Below are 20,089 nucleotides of genomic sequence, written 5' to 3'. Positions count from 1 at the left end.
CATCTCCTGCCAAGCAGTGCATGCGCTCTGACATATGCAGCGATGTGATTATCAGAGCTTCCTCAGTAGATGCTCTTTTAATTAATAATGCACATTTATTTTATTTTGTTATTAATGAAGTAAATACTGTGCAATATATATATATATATATATATATATATATATATATATATATATATATATATATATATATATATATATATATATATATATATATATATATATATATATATATATGAGTCCAGTCCAAAAGTTTGGAACCACTAAGAGTTTTGATGTTTTTAAAAGAAGTTTCTTCTGCTCACCAAGGTTACATTTATTTAATTAAAAATACAGTAAAAAACAGTAATATTGTGAAATATTATTACAATTTAAAATTTCTGTTTTCTATTTGAATATATTTCACAAAAGTAATTTATTTCTGTGATGCAAAGCTGAATTTTCAGCATCATTACTCCAGTCTTCAGTGTCACATGATCCTTCAGAAATCATTCTAATATGATGATTTGATGCTCAAGAAACATTTATTATTATTTTCAATGTTGAAAACAGTTGTGTACTTTTTTTTTCAGGATTCCTTGATGAATAGAAAGTTCAAAAGAACAGCATTTATCTGAAACACAAAGCTTCTGTAGCATTATACACTACCGTTCAAAAGTTTGGGGTCAGTAAGAATTTTTATTTTTATTTTTTTGAGAACAATTTAAAGAAATGAATACTTTTATTCAGCAAGGATGCATTAAATCAATCAAAAGTGGCAGTAAAGACATTTATAATGTTACAAAAGATTAGATTTCAGATAAACATTGTTCTTTTAAACTTTATATTCATCAAATAATCCTGAAAAAAAATATTGTACACAAATATTTTGTACAATTGTACACATTAAATGTTTCTTGAGCAGCAGATCAGCATATTAGAATAATTTCTGAAGGATCATGTGACACTGAAGACTGGAGTAATGATGCTGAAAATTCAGCTTTGAACACAGGAATAAATTACTTTGTGAAATATATTCAAATAGAAAACACTTATTTTAAATTGTAATAATATTTCACAATATTACTGTTTTTACTGTATTTTTAATTAAATAAATGTAGCCTTGGTGAGCAGACGAATCTTCTTTTAAAAACATTAAAAATCTTAGTGGTTCCAAACTTTTGGACTGTACTGTATATACTGCTCAAAAAAATGAAGTAAGAAAAGATGAGTAGGGAAAAACATGTCAATGGCCTCCACCTGTAAAACCATTCCTGTTTTGGGGGTCGTCTCATTGTTGCCCATCTAGTGCACCTGTTGATGAAATTAACACCAAAGCAGCTGAAACTGACTAACAACCCCCTCTACTACTTAACTGACTAGATCAATATCCCAGGACTTGATGCTATTCTCTGATTAAAAAGTGTTCCTTTAATTTTTTTCAGCAGTGCACATTTATCGATGACATATTGATATCAAACTCCCACTTTAAAATGGCAGTGCACATTTAAATTCAGTCAGAGGATTCAAGTTAAAGTAAGTAAAAGTCGGTGGTGATTGTGGTACAAAGAAGTGAACAGACAAATTCAGACATACACAGAGCACTCTACAATATAGAAACAGTATTTACAAGGAGTAACACAAAACTAAGCAAAGCAAATATGAAGGTATAAACAACTAGGCCTGTTGATATATTTATATCATTATAAAAGCTTTACGCCACCTTCTTTGCTCTATGATTCGCAAGAGTTTTGTCCAGCACATGGGAATCAATTTGTGCCAGTTCTAATGGACAATAATAACGGAAAACAGGAGAGAAATGTTTATGAACACAAAGCTCTGCACTTATTAATTGGCATTTGCTTTAGCGCACACAATCCAAAAGAAAGACCTCCACAATAAACAACAGAGCTTGAAAGACAAGACAATGAGCGCCAGATGTTCTTGCCCTCATTTAGATCGGTTAGAAATGATGTTTGCCAAACTTGTCACGACTGCCGGACGCTTGAAGCTGTATCTCTCAAAGAGCATTCTGCAACAAATATTTTTCGGATTTTCTAGACTATTTAAGTGAGCAGGATATTTTGCGTATGGCTTCGGCAGGCATGTATTATGATACTATGGGTCCTATCATACACCTGGCGCAATGCCTGACGCAAAGTGTTTTTTGCTAGTTTCAGCCAGACGCAGATATCAATTTCACGTCCTGTGCCACGTTGTTTAAATAGCAAATGCATTTGCACCCATTTGTGCGTACTGGTCTGAAAACGAGGTGTGTTCAGGTGCATTGTTGGCGTTTTGCTATTGTGAGGCAACTGAAAACAACTGCACCATTGACCAACTAAAACCTGGTCTAAAGTCAATGGCGCAGTATTTTTTGTTATTTAAAGAGTGCCTTAGTAATATGAACCCTACAGGCGGGTGCACAACACGCATACACTCAGGGACGCGCAGCAGCACACAAACATGTCAAATATTAAAAATAAAAGGATTACAGTATAGAAGATTATTATTGTGTGCATAAAGATAAAAATGCTTTGATGGAATCCGTCTTGTCCCGTAGATGGTCTGCTTGCGCGCTTTAACATCGTGCATGAGCAGATCCGTTTCCTCCCTATTTTTTCCCCTTGCAAATTCTGCCATGTAAATAGCGAATCCGCCATGGCGCGAGCGCAACTAGCTTTTAAAGGGAATGGAGGTGAGAGTGGTGTGAATGTGGTTTATTGCACGTTCACACCAATGACTCATTAAGAGACTAGGGTCAACCCTTTTGGACCATTTCCCGTCGTTAAACTAGCAAAAGTTGATTAGATCGCTTAGATAATTAAAAGTGCCCTAGAATCAAAAATTGAATTTATCTTGGCATAGTTAAATAACAAGAGTTCAGTACATGGAAAGGACATACAGTGAGTCTCAAACTCCATTGTTTCCTCCTTCTTACATAAATCTCATTTGTTTAAAAGACCTCCGAAGAACAGGCGAATCTCAACATAATACTGACTGTTATGTTACAGTCGGGATCATTAATATGTACGCCCCCAATATTTGCATATGCCAGCTTATGTTCAAGGCATTAGACAAGGGCAGCCAGTATTAATGTCTGGATGTGCACAGCTGAATCATCAGACTAGGTAAGCAAGCAAGAACAACAGAGAAAAATGGCAGATGGAGCAATAATAACTGACATGATCCATGATATCATGATATTTTTAGTGATATTTGTAAATTGTCTTTCTAAATGTTTCGTTAGCATGTTGCTAATGTACTGTTAAATGTGGTTAAAGTTACCATCGTTTATTACTGTATTCACGGAGACAAGAGCCGTCGCTATTTTCATTTTTAAACACTTGCTGTCTGTATAATTCATAAACACAACTTCATTCTTTATAAATCTCTCCAACAGTGTGTAATGTTAGCTTTAGCCACGGAGCACTATCAAACTCATTCAGAATCAAATGTAAACATCCAAATAAATACTATACTCACATGAATCGATGCATACATGCAGCATGAATGACGAACATCTTGTAAAGATCCATTTGAGGGTCATATCAGCTGTGTGAACTTTGTTTATGCACTGTATAACTGCACTTATGCTGCATTCACGCCACCTCGTATTTACCGGAATCTTGAAATGACATCACGTGACGTTATATTCGGAGCTGTTCACGTCCCTTTTGGTCCTTGGACTGGGAATTATGCGTTTCCATGGCACCACTATCAACGCCTAAATGTTGATAGCGCCTAACAAGCTAGAATCTCGTAACTACAGGAATTAAGAGGCTGCGTGAACGCACCTTTATAATCGAGAGCTCGGGGGGCAGGGAGCGAGAGATTTAAAGGGGCCGCGCACCCTGAATAGGTGCATAGTTAATGATGCCCCAAAATAGGCAGTTAAAAAAATGTATTAAAAGAAATCTATGGGCTGAAACTTCACAGACACATTCAGGGGACACCTTACTTATATTACATCTTTTGAAAAGACGTTCTACAGCACCTTTAAAATAGGGCCCTAAGTGGGGAGCCCTCTCCAGCTCTACAGCGCCCCACAAATTTCCAATGTAAATCCGTGGTGGAAAATGGAACAACAGCGCTCTCTATTGAGAGCCATTGGGGCAGATTTCCGACTGCCCCGCTTATTTTCACCTTATCTCACAGAAACCTCGCTCCAGACCAAGAAGATACCAGTCCACTTCAGCTGTTTCTGCAAAAGGTCAGTAATAAGTTGGCATGTCTGTTCTTCCTATATGGAGTAGCATATCAAATTAATGAAAGTATAAATCCTTTAGTTTAAACGTGCTCATAGCCTTTATATACAGTAGTTCTGTTGTGCTTGTTTTATGTTTGTTCTGAGAATAGACATGACTTTATTTTCCTCACTGGAATTCCTACACAACTTGCATCAATCTAAAACAACATTCTGAGGCAATAAATACTACATTAAAGGGATAGTTCACCCAAAAATGAAAACTCTGTCATCATTTACTCACCCTCAAGTTGTTCCAAATCTGCATAAATTTTCTTTTACAAAGGAAGATATTTTGAAGAAAGTTTGTAACTAGGCCACTTCGGGGCACCATTGACTTCCATAGTAGGAAAACAAACTACTATGGAAGTCAATGGTGCCCCAAAACTGTCCAGTTTAACACATTATTCAAAATATTTCACAACTTGAGGGTGAGTAAATGATGACAGAATTTTCATTTTTGGGTGAACTATCCCTTTAAGGCAATTCTAAGATGGCACGCATGTACTTAAATCTGTCAATCATCATTAGAGAGCCACCCTCAGGCTGAATAATGCAAGGACAATAGAATTTTGCCACAAGTGTTTCTAATGTGTTCAGCTATTAGAATATAATGCTTACAAAATGTTTATAATAAACTAGCACTAAGAACCAGAATCTGGACAGGACAGGAGCCGCTAGTGATAAAAGACACAGTGCTAGTGTCAATAAATTCAGACAGAAAGATCTGATGTTCTCTGCTTTAAAGAGGGTAAAGGACTGTAGTGAGGTATTCTAAGTGTCCAAATGACCATCTTGCATTCATTTTCACACAGGAAATGAGATTCATGTGTTTTGAGGCCAAGGTATTTGAACTTAACCACCATGAACCACAGAGACCAAAATGTTCTACATTTTCTTGCCAGTGGTGGAATTCTTTTGTGGAACTAATCAAATACTCACCAGTTTAACCATACTGTCAATTCTCTCACATTCAGCACATTTCTTTTCTACAGTCATTATAGTTTGATATAAAAACTAAAGACACTGACTTTTAGGGATATTTACTCATCCTCTAGTCGTTCCCAAACCTGTATGGCTTTCTTTCTTCTGTGGAACACAAAAGGAGGTAAAGGTTTTAAAGGGTTAGTTCACCCAAAAATGAAATTTCTGTCAATAATTACTCACCCTCATGTTGTCCCAACAATATCTAGTGATGGCGATTTCAACACACTGCTTCATGAAGCTTTGATGCTTTATGAATCTTTTGTTTCTATTCAGTAGTTTGGAACTCAACTTGGATTGTTTTTGACCCAGCATTTTTAGAGTGTATGTTTATAGAATTCAATCAAAAATACATTAAAACAAAATTTAATTAACTAAATCCATAAAATGATCCCATGATGAAAACCCCTAAAATTATATATTATTAATTTTATAAAATTATATGGTTATACATATCATGAATGCATGAAACACATGATTTATTGCTAGTTTTAACTTGCATTAAAGTTCCTACTGGAAAGGAAATGTTCTGCAAGCAATAAGAACTGATAAAAGTACCTCAGAATGAACCACAAACACCTGAATGTGTTGAAAGAAACTGAAACATGTTTAGCTATTAGTTGTCTCCATGTAGTGGCTTTTCAAGCCTTAGCTTATGTGTGTATTTGATGCAAACTGTACTTTCATTTTAGCCACTTAAAGAGCGTCTTTAAAGCTGTGATTTTCTGGGTATTGCAGTTTGAAACACATAACACTGAGTCTTGTGGTAACATGATCTCTAACCTTTATTAGGTGCAACACTTTAACAATGTGCAACGACACACATTCACACTTCAAGCAATTTCCATCAGATTTGGGGTTAAAGTTATCATCTCTTGAAACAATAGCTGAAATAATATGAGGCTCACTTCTGAACAAGACTTTCTCTTTCTTTGTTTGGCATTTCCTGCACTGCATCTCAGCTGAAATGGTTTATTGTATCCTGTTGTGAAAATACTATCACATGGATTCTGAGAACAGATGAGTTTCTATTAATTTCATACTGTTTGCTTAATTTCGCCTTTGTTTTTAAACCATAAATGCTGCACTGATTTTTGTTGCATTTATTCATAGCAGATGCAACTTACAAATGAGGAACATTACAAGTAATATACATATTTTTTTTAAAGAAATGTATACTTTATTCAGCAAGTATGCATTAAATTGATCAAAATTAACAGTAAAGACATTTAAACTGTCACCAAAGATTTTTGGTAACAGAATAAATGATGATCTGGATCACGGTTTCCACAAAAATATATTAAGCAGCACAACTGTTTTCAACATTAACAATAATAATCAAGTTCTTGAGCAGCAAATCAGCATATCAGAATGATTTCTGAAGGATCATGTGACACTGAAGACTGGAGTAATGATGCTGAAAATTCAGCTTTGATCACAGGAATAAATGCTATTTTAAAGTATATTCAAATAGAAAACAGTTGCTTTAATTTATAATTCACGAGTTCGTTTCCTCATAAAATGTTTAAGCTAATAAGGTTAAGCGTATTTGGCTTACTGTCCGCTGTGGAGGGGCTCGAGGAAGCAGCTTCAACTCGAGCTTGGATACACCCCCGAGGAACTACTAGAGCCTGGAAGAGGAGTACGATAGATGAGATGCCTAAAATATGTGGTGGAGTTGGGGAGGTGGAGGGATATCGAAACAACTGATGCCAGAGCAGGGAGAGTAGCTGCTTATAAGCTCTGGTCGTTAATTGAAAGATTAGATGGGTTCACTCCTCCCGAAATTACAGTTGCAAGAAAAAGTATGTGAACCCCTTGCAGAATCTGTGAAAATGAGAATTATTTTAATAAAATAAGAGGGATAATAAAAAATGCATGTTATTTTTTGTTTAGTACTGTCCTGAGTAAGATATTTTACATAAAAGATGTTTGCATTTAGTTCACAAGACAAAACAAAAGTTGAATTTATTAAAATAACCCCATTCATAAGTGTGTGAAGCATTGATTCTCAATACTGTGTGTGGTTACCTGATGATCCACGACTGTTTTTGTGTTTTGTGATGGTTGTTCATGAGTCTCTTGTTTGTCCTGAGCAGTTAAACTGAGCTCTGTTCTTCAGAAAAATCCTCCAGCTCCTGCAGATTCATCAGTTTTCAAGCATTTTTGCATATTTGAACCCTTTCCAGCAGTGAATATGATTTTGAGATTCATCTCTTCACACTGAGGACAACTGAGGGACTCAAACACAACTATTAAAAAAGGTTCAAACATTCACTGATGCTCCAGAAGGAAACACGATGCATTAAGAGTCGGGGGGTGAAAACTTTTAAACAGGATGAAGATGTCACAATTTTTCTTATTTTGTTTAAATATCATTGTTTTTCATTTAGTACTGCCCTTCGGAAACAACAGAAGATACTTGCATGTTTCCCGGCAGAAAAATTAAGTACAATTTACCTTGATATTTGAATTCAAAAGTTTTCACTCTTCGGCTCTTAATGCATCGTGTTTCCTTCTGGAGCATCAGTGAATGTTTGAACCTTTTTTAATAGTTGTGTTTGAGTCCCTCAGTTGTCCTCAGTGTGAAAAGACAGATCACAAAATCATATTCACTGCTGGAAAGGGTTCAAATATGCAAAAATGCTTGAAAACTGATCAATCTGCAGGAGCTGGAGGATTTTTCTGATGAACAGAGCTCAGTTTAACTGCTCAGGACAAACAAGAGACTCATGAACAACCATCACAAAACACAAAAACAGTCATGGATCATCAGGTAACCACACACAGTATTGAGAATCAATGCTTCACACACTTATGAATGGGGTTATTTTAATAAATTCAGCTTTTGTTTTGTCTTGTGAACTAAATGTAAACATCTTTTATGTAAAATATCTTACTCCAGACAGTACTAAATAAAAAACAACATGCATTTTGTATGATCTGTCTTATTTTATTAAAAATTATTTACATTTTCACAGATTCTGCAAGTGGTTTACATACTTTTTCTTGCAACTGTACGTTGTGACCTTCACTAATATTTCACAATATTACTGTTTTAATGTATTTTTGATCAAATAAATGCAGCCTTGGTGAGCAGAAGAGACGTCTTTAAAAACAAAAATCTTTTCAACCCCAAACTTTTGAATGTCATATTCTCCATTTTTTTTTTTTTGGTGCATCGATGCTTATTTCATCCTAAAGATCAGACGAACAGAGGGAGACATCCGTGTAATCAAAACACGTCCAAATCACCTTTCAAAATCATAAAGGTTCGTCACAGGATAATGATAAACAGTATAAAATAATGAGCCTTCCATTTTTGCATTTTGTTCAATAATACAAAATATAGTCAAAGTAAAGAAATCTTCATTTTATTTATATCTTAATACTGTATCTAAATGTTTAAGTTTTTAGTTTCAGAAGAGTCTCAAACTGTGCACATCAAACATAAGCTGAAAGACAAGCATCTCCAAGGTGATTTTTCCCCTTAAAACCCTCAAGAAATTTGACAGATAAATCTCATTCTGTGTGTATAAGAGCATGTGTGTGTGTGTATGTGTGGCTTGGCTTTGGGGTGTGAATATGTGTGAGAAAACCTGAGCTTTGTTTTGCCCCTCCTCCCAACTGGGAAGGAGTGTGTGAGTGTGTGTGTGTGAGAGAGAGAAAGAGAGGTTTGTTTTTCCCATCAACCTCATCATATACACAACTCTCCCACTTCTGTGAATTTCCCTATGGATACCTGGTATGTGCACTTTTACTCTCTTCTTTTCATCTTAGTCGAGCATGTGTGCGTCTTTATTTGATTTGACTTTTATCTCAAACAAGTACTAAGGAGTCTTTTCGAAACCGCTGCAAGATTTTTGCGATATTGCATGGCATTCCAGACAGAGTGATTTAGCATATGGTCAGCGGATGAGATGGGATTCTTTGCAGTGTGGGTGTTTAATATTGTAGTGCAGCTGAGAATTTGTTCATGTATATTTACTTACCTCTAATAACTTCCAGGTGGAGATGGTTGTACATAGTAGTATGAAATGTTTAAAGCTGTCAGTCTATATAAGACACAAGTGTTTAGTATGAGAAAGATGATTTTACATGATCAGTGATCGCATGAATTTGTATATGCAAAACTATAATATGCAATAAAGGCTTTGGCATATCAGTTGAGACCAGCATGAATTTCCATACTGGTCTCAACTGATATGCCAAAGCCTTTATTGCATATTATAGTTTTGTCCATACTGGTTTAAACTGGCTTGTTGTGTATGTATGTATATATATATATTACACCCTATATTATATATCTCACACTCTAAAAAATGCTGGGTTAAAGGTTGGGTTGGGTTGAAAATGGACAAACCCAGTGGTTGGGTTAAATGTTTGCTCAACCTGCTGGGTAATTTTATTTAACTCAACTATTGTTTAAAAAATACTGTATTGTTTGTTTAAAATGAACCCAAAATATGTTGGAAATTAAATTGCTTATTAATAAATGTTCATTTTTTGATTGTTATTGTTGCCTCTAGTAATTATGTGTCTGATTTTTAATTTCCAACCTATTTTGGGTTCATTTTAAGCCAGCCATATAGTAATTTTTAAACAATAGTTGGGTTTAATAAAACTACCCAACAGGTTGGGCAAACATTTAACCCAACCTCTGAGTTAAAACAACCCAATCACTGGGTTTGTCCATTTTCAACCCAACTCGGGTTGTTTTTAACTCAGCATTTTTATATAGCATTGAAGAAATAATAATAAAAAATATATTAAAAAAATTGGAATATAAGATAATTTTTGCTTTTCATGGAAAACCTTATTGATGTAATGATGATTATATTTTCATTACCCCCTTATGTGACCACTGCACATCCTTTTTTTTGTATCTCAATGCAAAAACATCTGCAAGTTGAACTTTCACATACATCTCTCACTTACAAGCACAAAATTATTCTTCTTTTAAAAAGCTCAAGTTATCCATTGGTTTAACTGAGAATGAATCAGGAGACAGGGAGAGCATCCCATTCCATTCTGTTTTACCGGCTGTGGCATATAGATCACCAATGAGATGGATTATTCACATACAGGCCTGTTCACTTTTGCATATATTTCTTCCCATATTCCTTCTTCCTAACACATAAATGGCCATTAAGTGTTAAAATATGTGCATGTGTTTGTTGACTGAACTCACTCACAGTGGGAAGTTGGTATATGATGCCAGCCATCGAGAGGAAGCACCGGTGAAAAAGAGCACAAAACGAATTAGTGCATTGGATTATTCCAGATGTTCATTATGTGACTTTTTGTACTAAGACTAAATATTAAGTATACCTAACGCTTAGATTGGGTGTAACAGTGATTATTTCATTCTTCAAAACAAAAGTGCCGATTTATCAGCAAGTACTAAAAATTAAAGTACCAGTATTGGACTCGAAAAAGTGGTATCGGTGCATCCCTAGTAGAAAGAAAGTCATTCACTTTGAAACAACATATTAGGTTGAACTAGATAAAAAAAGTTCATCAAGACAAACTTTGGAGTTGGCTTGAGAAAGCCTGATCAGAAAGTTTGATTAATTGTAGTCTCAAAAGAATAATAACTATAAGTTTAAAGGGTTACTTCACCCAAAAATGAAAATTCTGTCATTAATCACTCACCCTCATGCAGTTCCACACCCGTAAGACCTTTGTTCATCTTCGGAACTCAAATTAAGATATTTTTGTTGAAATCCGATGGCTCAGTGAGTTCAATATTAATATTATAAAGCAATGAGAATATTTTTGGTGTGCCAATTTCAAAAGTGATGGCCGACTTCAAAACACTGCTTCATGAAGCTTCGGAGCGTTATGAATCTTTTGTGTCGAATCAGCGGTTCGGAGCGCCAAAGTCACGTGATTTCAGCAGTTTGGTGGATTGACACGCAATCAGAATCATGATTCGACACAAAAGATTCATAACGCTCCGAAGCTTCATGAAGCAGTGTTTTGAAATCGGTCATCACTATATAAGTCGTTATTTTGATTTTTTTTGCCGCACCAATATTCTCATCGCTTTATAATATTATTATTGAACCACTGTACTCACATAAACTGATTTAAATGTGTTTTTAGTACATTAATGGATCTTGAGAGAGGAAATGTCATTGCTGGCTATGCAGGCCTCACTGAGCCATCGAATTTCATCAAAAATATCTTAATTTGTGTTCCGAAGATTAACAAAGGTCTTACAGGTGTGAAATGACATGAAGGTGAGTAATAAATGACATTATTTTCATTTTTGGGTGAACTAACCCTTTAAATAGCATTTCAGTAAGTTGGCTTTCTCAAGCCAACTTAACTATTTCTTTATTACAATCATTTTACTTGAATCTTTAATGAAACATTGCTTCTTCTAGGTATTCTAGGTATCACCGAAGATGGAAACCATCTATTTGTTTTTGTTGAAAGCAATGTCATGTTAGCATCATCTCAACAACACAGCAAAGAAGTAAAACGCACATAGACCACCATTTCTTCAACTCAAACGGCAGTGAACAATGGGGAAAGGATATTACATCAGCAAACAAATGGCCACTGCAGCCATGATACTGTCTGCAATAGCCTTGGTGACAATCATTGCATTATCAGTCGTTTATAATCGAGAAAAGTCCAAAAACGCAGCAAAATTCAATGCAACAACAACACCAGTATCTCCCACCTCGAAGACTTCTGACGAACCCTGGGACAAATACAGACTGCCCGATACTCTGTCTCCGCAGTACTACAACGTGACTCTTTGGCCTCGTTTGGTGACGAACGCTGACGGGATGTATATTTTCACTGGGAGCTCGGGGGTGATGTTTACTTGTGTGAAGAAGACAGATCTGATATTAATTCACTCCAACAAACTGAACTTGACTCTGTTTGAGGGGCACCATGCAAAACTCACAGGTGTGAGCGGCGTAACGGCTCCAGATATAAAGACCACCTGGTTTCAGAAGGAAACGCAGTATTTGGTGATTCAACTGGAGGGAAAACTGAAGCCTGGGAAGTCCTACTGGCTCTATACAGAGTTCAGAGGAGAGCTTGCTGATGATCTGGAGGGTTTCTACAGGAGTGAATACATGGAAGATGGTGAAAAGAAGTGAGCCGTTGTACATGTTTGTGCCAATACAATTTCAACAAAAAGATTCTAAAGCAGATAAAATGTCCCAATGTTATTGCATTATACACAATCTATCACACCAAGCGGCACATGCAAAACAGATGATGTGAGAGACTTTCACTTTTTGCAATAACTTCTAAATTCCCTTCAAGTTCTCAGTTTTAACCACATGTGTACTTTCGTTTTTGTTCAGCATTCAGAAAATGTCAGAAGTTTTGAACAGTATACATTACTGTTGAAAAGTTTGGGGTCAGTACGATTTTTTTTTTTTTAATGCTTTATTCAGGACGTAAATTGACCAAATGTAACAGCAAAGACATTTATACTGTAACAAAAGATTTACATTTCAAATAAATGCTGCTCATTTGAACTTTCAATTCATCAAATAATCCTGAACAAAATGTAGCATGGTTTCCACTAAAATATTTAAATTCCCCTGTAGTCGATAATTTTATCCCTTTGATCACCAAAATGACATTTTTTTTTCCTGTGAAAACCAATTCTTCATGCCTTAAAATATGTAATGTAACTTTATACCCTTGCCTCATTAAATATACGTGGATCAATGAATATGCAAATTAGCCACGCCTCCATTCGCTCACAGCAGCTCAGAGATCTACTCGATCAACTTACTGAGGTAAACGCTGCACAATGTATCGCTCTTTACAACATCGGACACATAACGGTAACTAAAATGATTACACTTTTGCTTGACTACATTATCAAACAGCTAATAATGTGATGCTAATGTTACACAAACCATGCTCCCGTTCTTCAGTCTGCCTTCTAATAATCAGTATCCTTAAAAGCGCTTTGATCAACTCTGAACGTCAGTGGAGAAAGGCATAAAGGTCATCATAACAAATAATATACAATTTACAATAGAAAAATACATACCGGGATAACCTGGGTTCTCTCGAGACTCTCCAGCTGGTTAACTGTTAATGATATGCTAAAGCCCGCCGGCACATTGATGTGATTGGTTACAAGGTAGTTTGTGACGCGATTTCAAAACGAGGGTTTGAGACTGTCTTTTTTTCACTGCAGTTTTAAAGAGAAAATACTCAGCAATGGTGTTGACTTATGAATTTGCACATGGTTTGGCTTAAGGCATATTAAAAACACCAAATACACATATAAACGACATTAAAAACTTGATTTTCACCACAAGGGGTCTTTAAGCTGCACAACTGTTTTCAACATTGATAATAATAAATGTTTCTTGAGCAGCAAATCATCATATTAGAATGATTTCTGAAGGATTATGTGACACTGAAGACTGGAGAAATGATGCTGAAAATTCAGCTTTGATCACAGGAATAAATTACATTTTAAAATATACTTATTGCTATAATATTTCACAATGTCACTCGTTGTTTAAACAAATAAACGCAGCCCTGGTGAGCATAAGAAATTTATTTTAAAAATATAAAAAAAAAAAATCTTACAAATCCCAAACGTCTGAATGATAGTTTATCTATATTTTAAACATCTATCAAACATCTGAAATGTTCTACAAAAGTGTGCTTGTGCTATATTTCAAAATAAATGTCACTTGGTTTGATATGTTTGTATGTAATGCAAATCAAGACATTTTGAAATTTAGATGACTTTAGATCCAACACTTCTCTCATATTTTCCAGAATTATTGCCATCACTCAGATGCAGGCCACATACGCTAGGAAAGCTTTCCCATGTTTCGATGAACCTGGCATGAAAGCTGTGTTTCACATCACTCTCATCCATGACCGGGGAACTACAGCACTGTCAAACGGCCAGGAAATTAGTAAGGCAATCAACCCATCGCAAAGAGTATAATAGCACCATAACTAATTCCATTTGTGCTTTAATCTGTATGCACTAATAAGCTGCAGCAAGGTTTTTAATAAGGTCTACTGGGCATTTTACAATTCAGTTATTCTGTTACCTGCCAATTCTACTTTAAAGGGATTGAAAAAAAAAAATGAATAACTTACACTTATCAAAATAAATGATCAACAGCGCTGGGTAGTAACTGATTACATGTAATATCGATTATGTCATCAGATTCCAAAAAATTACATACTTAGATTATATTACATTTTAAAATCAGACTAATCAGACAGTTACTTCTCTATTGATTGATTACATGTTACTCTTACAATGGCAGTAAATTATTCATAATTAATCAATTCTACTTCTTTGCTATATTTTAAATGTTCTTTTCAATAAAAGTTTACTGCTTGTATACATGCAAAAGCTCTTCTAGGTTTCTGGAATTGCACACACTGACCACCAGCCACTGGTCATGTGACTATCACTGAAAACTGAGACCCACACAGCATTTGATCTCTGGATTTACAGAAATCATTTCACTTTAAAGAAGCGTTTTCTCAACATTGCAACACTGCAGCATTGCACAATCAGCTCCTGACAAACATTATTTCTTGAATGATCACTCATTTAACCATGCATTACTGTCTCTGGAAGTCTTTAAAAACACATTAAAATGTGCAAATTCACATCATTTCATATTTGCATGCAAAGCAGGGATTCTCCAACTTTTTTTTTGTCAGCTGAATCTCTTATATATTAACTTGAAGTGAGCCCTTAGATTTTAAGTTAATAAGTTAGGACAATAACAAAATTAAGACAAAAATAAATAATAAAAAGTTCACATGATAGGTAAACAAATATTTTTTAATCTTTTTCAGTAAATGTTTTATTGTGGTTGTTTTTATTTGAAAATATTAATTGATTATATTTATTACTTATTAATTATAACTTAATTACTTAATAGTTTTCTTTAAACTCATGAACCCCTGCAGTTCCTTCACAAACCCCAGTCTGCACAGCAAAATCCAGTTAAAACTCTGCTCAGATTACATATGGTCCCTCTCTAGTGTTAAAGTAACATTGAAGCAGAGTTAATGAGATAATTAAGTGATTAAGTTATGATTGAGCATTAGTGATGAACGCCTGCTGTTAACAAGCAGAATCACTGAAGGGAAACACAATAACTACAAATGACCTCCATCCACAGCCTTAGATCAATTCAACTGAAGAGAAAAGACATTAAATCTCTCAAGATCTGATTAAACAACTCCACAAACAGCATATTATCTTATTAACTCTGCTTCAGTGTTATTGTAACTCTATGTAGAGAGGGACCATATGTTCTCTGTGCAGAGCTGATTTAACTCTGGGGATTTTGCTGTGTGGGAAACCCTGATGTTATGTAATATTTAACGTACTTCATGTTGTTGATAAAAGATAGAATATATTTTCTTTCTCTTTGTATCTTTAAATTAGTATGGTACAAGATTATCTTATTCATATCATTGTGATAAATGAGTTAAGTCAAAAGCACAGCAAAATCCCCAGAGTTAAATCGGCTCTGCTCAGATTACATATGGTCCCTCTATACTGTTAAAGTAAAACTGAAGCAGAGTTAAAGTTAATGAGATAATTAAGTGATTATTTAAGTTATGATTGAGCATTAGTGATGAACGCCTGCTGTTAACAAGCAGAATCACTGAAGAGAAACACAAGAACTACAAATGACCTCCATCCACAGCCTTAGATTAAATCAACTGAAGATAAAAGACATTAAATCTCTCAAGATCTGATTAAACAACTCCACAAACAGCATATTATCTCATTAACTTTAACTCTGCTTCAGTGTTATTTTAGTTCTTTGTAGAGAGGGACCATATGTTCTCTGAGAGTTGATTTAACTCTGGGGATTTTGTGGTGAGTAATCTAAAAAGTAATTAAAAAAAAAAATAGTACCTAAAATGAATAATCTTGATTACATTACTAAGGCTTGATTCACACAGAATGCTTTTTTGCTGTAAAAAATGTGAGACGCTGTTCAATAGAATGAAAAAACGAAAGAGACACGTTTTTAAAAAGTTGAACTTCTTTTAACTTGGGTGCCACATTTTTAGAAAGCTGTGTCATGCGCTAGATGCTGCAAAAGAAGCGAGACGCAAGCACAATGGTCATGAACATCTGTCTAGCACTTGTTTACATAGAAAAACAATGGAAAAGTAGCGCAATGGAATGGAAAAACATGTTCTGTATTTGTGTGTGAATACAATTTTTTGTCATGTAATTTGGACAAAAATATGACTACAATATGTAAGTAATCTACCCAGTACTGATGATTAACAATATAAAAACCTAAAACTAACATCCTCTCAAATCAGCACAACACACATGGTGCTCACGTGAACGAGTGTTGTGGATTAATATTTTGTAAATAAAGTGGTAAATTATGTTTTGTTTGGCACAAACAAAGCACTCGCGTTGCTTCATACAATTGAGGTTTAACCACTGGAGTCACATGGAGTACTTTAATGATGTCTTTCTGGGGCTTGAAATTGGCAGTTGCATTGGATCAGGATGGACAGACAGAAATCTCTCAGATTTAATTAAAAATATCTTAATTTGTGTTCTGAAGATGAACCAAGGTCTTACGGGTTTGGAACGACATGAGAGTGAGTAATTAATGACAGAAATTTCATTTTTGGGTAAACCAACCATCACCATGTGTGAATCATGGAAGAAACAAAGTCACAGGTTTAAAACAACATGAAGGAAATGACTAATTCCTTTAAAAGTGCAAAGTTTGCATGTTGTGCGTGGTTTTTGAGTCATGGTAGTCTGCTGGTTATGTGTCATTCTGAACTAGTCAGTTCCATTTAATTTCCTTGCAATTATTCCCTCAGCCTCCATCATCTTCAAACTTAATCTTGACTATCTGAACAAACCATGAGCAAACTTTTGCCTCAAATCATGTTTTGCTTGCAGGGCCAATTTCAAATCAAAACAACGTTTCTGTATCCCATTAGTTAAATCTTGTCAAGATTTTCTAATATATCCCTGTTAAAAATGTTTTTCAAATGCAAAATGGATTGCTGCCAGTGACAGATTTATGAAATTAATTAACAATATATTGACTTCTAAAACCACTTTATCTATTCAAATGCCTCAATAAATGTAATGTCTTTTAACAATCTTAATTTTTATTTTTTATTTTAATTGAGTCATTTTATTATATGCAATTAGTTTATATGATTAAGTAATGGGCATTTGATTAATTAATTGGCATAATTAACAGTGATTAAATATATCCCTTAAAGAGATAATGAAAATGAAAAAAAAATGAAAATTCTGTCAACTTCTTACTCACCCTCATGTTTCAAACTTGTATGTATTTCTTTCTTTTGCAGAACACATACACAAAAAGATATTTTGAAGAATATTGGTAAGCAGACTGTTTTGTATCCAATTGACTATCATTAAATGTAAGTCAATGGGAACTAAAACTGTTCAGTTACCAACTTTCTCTAAAATATCTTACATACAGGTTTTAGAACAATATGAAGAAGATTTAATATTTGGGATGGACTATCTCACCCAAAAACAAAAGCGCCTGCCAAATTTGTAAAAAAAATGCATAAAGATAAATAATTAATTTTACTCAAAATCCTTGAATTAATTGACAAATATCTCTGATTATAGTTTATTGTTTTCTCCCAAAATTAAAGGTGCCCTAGAACCAGTTTTTACAAGATGTAATATAAGTCTAAGGTGTCCCCTGAATGTGTCTGTGAAGTTTCAGCTCAAAATACCCCATAGATTCTTTTAAATTAATTTTTTTAACTGCCTATTTTTGGGCATCATTAACTATGCACCGATTCAGGCTGCGGCCCCTTTAAATCGTGCGCTCCCTGAGATTCGCCTGTTTTTCGGAGGTCTTTTACACAAATGAGATTTACATAAGGAGGAGGAAGCAATGGAGTTTGAAACTCAATGTATGTCTTTTCCATGTACTGAACTGAACTATGCCAAGGTAAATTCAATTTTTGATTCTAGGGCACCTTTAAGACAAGACATTTCACTCGGCGGCCATCTTTGAGATGCCTCTCGGGCCTCTGCAGCTCCCATCACTTTAAATGCGGAAACATCAAATTCTTTTTTTGTTTGCCAAGCTTTCGATTAAATTTCATGTTTGAAATCACCAATGCAATCTGACAACAACTGTCTCTTAAATTTTGTTTCTAAATGCTCGAATCATGACATAAAACAGCATTTTTCAGGCTGGATCAAGCTAACATGCATGTGCAGTCCTAAGTGTGACTCTATAGGAAGCGCGCACCTGACTGTTTCTATAGGAACAGGAGCTTCTAACAGCCGCTGCAGTGATGCAATGACTTTACCAATCGGCAATTGGCTCTTATTTAGAAGCCAGGACTTATTCCACCATATATTGCGCGTTGCACTTTCTCCCATTCATAATAATACGAGTGCACCGGCTTTCTATATATAATGTCCTTGTTTTTTCATCTTAGAGAAAGAAAATGTCATCATCGATGGAACAGCCATTACCAGGACAATATTTGAACCCACAAAGAGGATGTCAACATATCTCGTCGCATTTATCATCAGTGATTTTACGTACATCAATGCTAAAGTCAACAGGGGTGTTTTGGTAGTACCTCCATGCCAATTTATTATTCTAAACTCTGTGATGGGGAATTTTTTTTTTATAGCCATTAAGTTATGTTTGTTTGGATTGTCACAGGTAAGAATATGGGCACGGAAAAAAGCCATTGATGATGGGCAAGGAAACTATGCACTCAACATTACTCAGCCAATACTGGAGTTCTTTGAGAAATATTACAACACTAGCTATCCTCTTTCTAAGTCAGGTATGACCAACTTCATTAAGAAAACATTTAACCTTCAAAGTATAGCAGAATGCAAATTTATCCTCCTCTTTTTTCAGATCAGATTGCGCTGCCTGACTTCAACTCGGGAGCCATGGAAAACTGGGGTCTTGTCACTTACAGAGAGACTGCGCTTCTATATGACCCGAGGACATCTGCCAATGGCAACAAGCAGAGGATTGCAACTGTGGTTTCTCACGAACTGGCTCACATGGTATGTCTAGGCCCAGTAAAGGGGATTCTGAGTACTTTTACTTCACACAGTTTGCCATGTGATTTATGTCTTCCAGTGGTTTGGAAACCTTGTGACGCTGAAATGGTGGAATGATCTCTGGCTGAACGAGGGGTTTGCTTCATACGTGGAGTATCTGGGTGCTGATCATGCTGAGCCGACTTGGAACATTGTAAGAACAATGGTCAAAGGATTTGTGAAACAGTCCCATTGTTTGAGATCATTTTAAGATGTCCACTAGATAATCATGTGCTCACACTATTACATAATCATCAAGGCACTTACTGTACATAATGCAGAAAAACTTGCCTGTATTTAAAGGTGAAGTGTGTACATACTTTTTCTATCTCAATTTAAATGAATAGACTATAAGCCATTTTTAGGCTGATTTCCTGAGGAGTATAAACTCTGTATCTCTGTGGTGATTTCAAAACCTTGGTCTGTTTGTTTAAGCAAAGGGGTCGTTTTGGATGGTTAGCATGGTTCAGTTAGTCCCTGCTTGAGGATGCAGTAACTACAACATCCCTGCCTGAATAGCGTCGTTCTCCTTTGATGGTCATTCAAAAGCAGACATATACTCAGACAAAATAGAATTTTGTTTGCAGGCAAAATATAAAAAAATTGCTTATTTATTTGTTTATTTTTTTATTTTGAGGCCAAATAAATTCTTGGTAAACCTAAAAAAGGTTTAAAAAATTATTTATTAATTTATTAAGCCTGATGGATGGATGGATGGATGGATACTATAGATGGATGGATGGATGGATGGATGAATAGACAGATAGATGGAT

At 35.1% G+C, this 20,089-nt stretch overlaps 1 protein-coding gene across 5 annotated transcripts in view; it reads left to right on the top strand.

The window, feature by feature from the left end:
* Positions 1-20,089, top strand: part of anpepa (alanyl (membrane) aminopeptidase a) — a 64,723-nt gene that overhangs the window by 20,694 nt on the left and 23,940 nt on the right. For 3 of the 5 annotated variants that reach the window (XM_067401292.1, XM_067401287.1, XM_067401291.1), the window contains exons 1-7: positions 8,885-8,954; positions 11,602-12,329; positions 13,994-14,136; positions 18,689-18,828; positions 18,922-19,048; positions 19,126-19,280; positions 19,357-19,470. In XM_067401292.1, the coding sequence (XP_067257393.1) occupies positions 11,743-12,329; positions 13,994-14,136; positions 18,689-18,828; positions 18,922-19,048; positions 19,126-19,280; positions 19,357-19,470 (1,266 nt within the window). In that variant the 5' untranslated portion in view covers positions 8,885-8,954; positions 11,602-11,742. Of the gene's footprint in view, positions 1-4,137; positions 4,193-8,884; positions 8,955-11,601; positions 12,330-13,993; positions 14,137-18,688; positions 18,829-18,921; positions 19,049-19,125; positions 19,281-19,356; positions 19,471-20,089 lie in introns of those variants that run through there. The other 2 variants (XM_067401290.1, XM_067401289.1) reach the window with 2 other exon arrangements.

Source organism: Chanodichthys erythropterus, chromosome 11, assembly GCF_024489055.1.
Source record: "Chanodichthys erythropterus isolate Z2021 chromosome 11, ASM2448905v1, whole genome shotgun sequence".
In the NCBI taxonomy this organism is placed as follows: domain Eukaryota; kingdom Metazoa; phylum Chordata; class Actinopteri; order Cypriniformes; family Xenocyprididae; genus Chanodichthys; species Chanodichthys erythropterus.
This window is presented reverse-complemented; position numbering and strand designations above follow the sequence as displayed.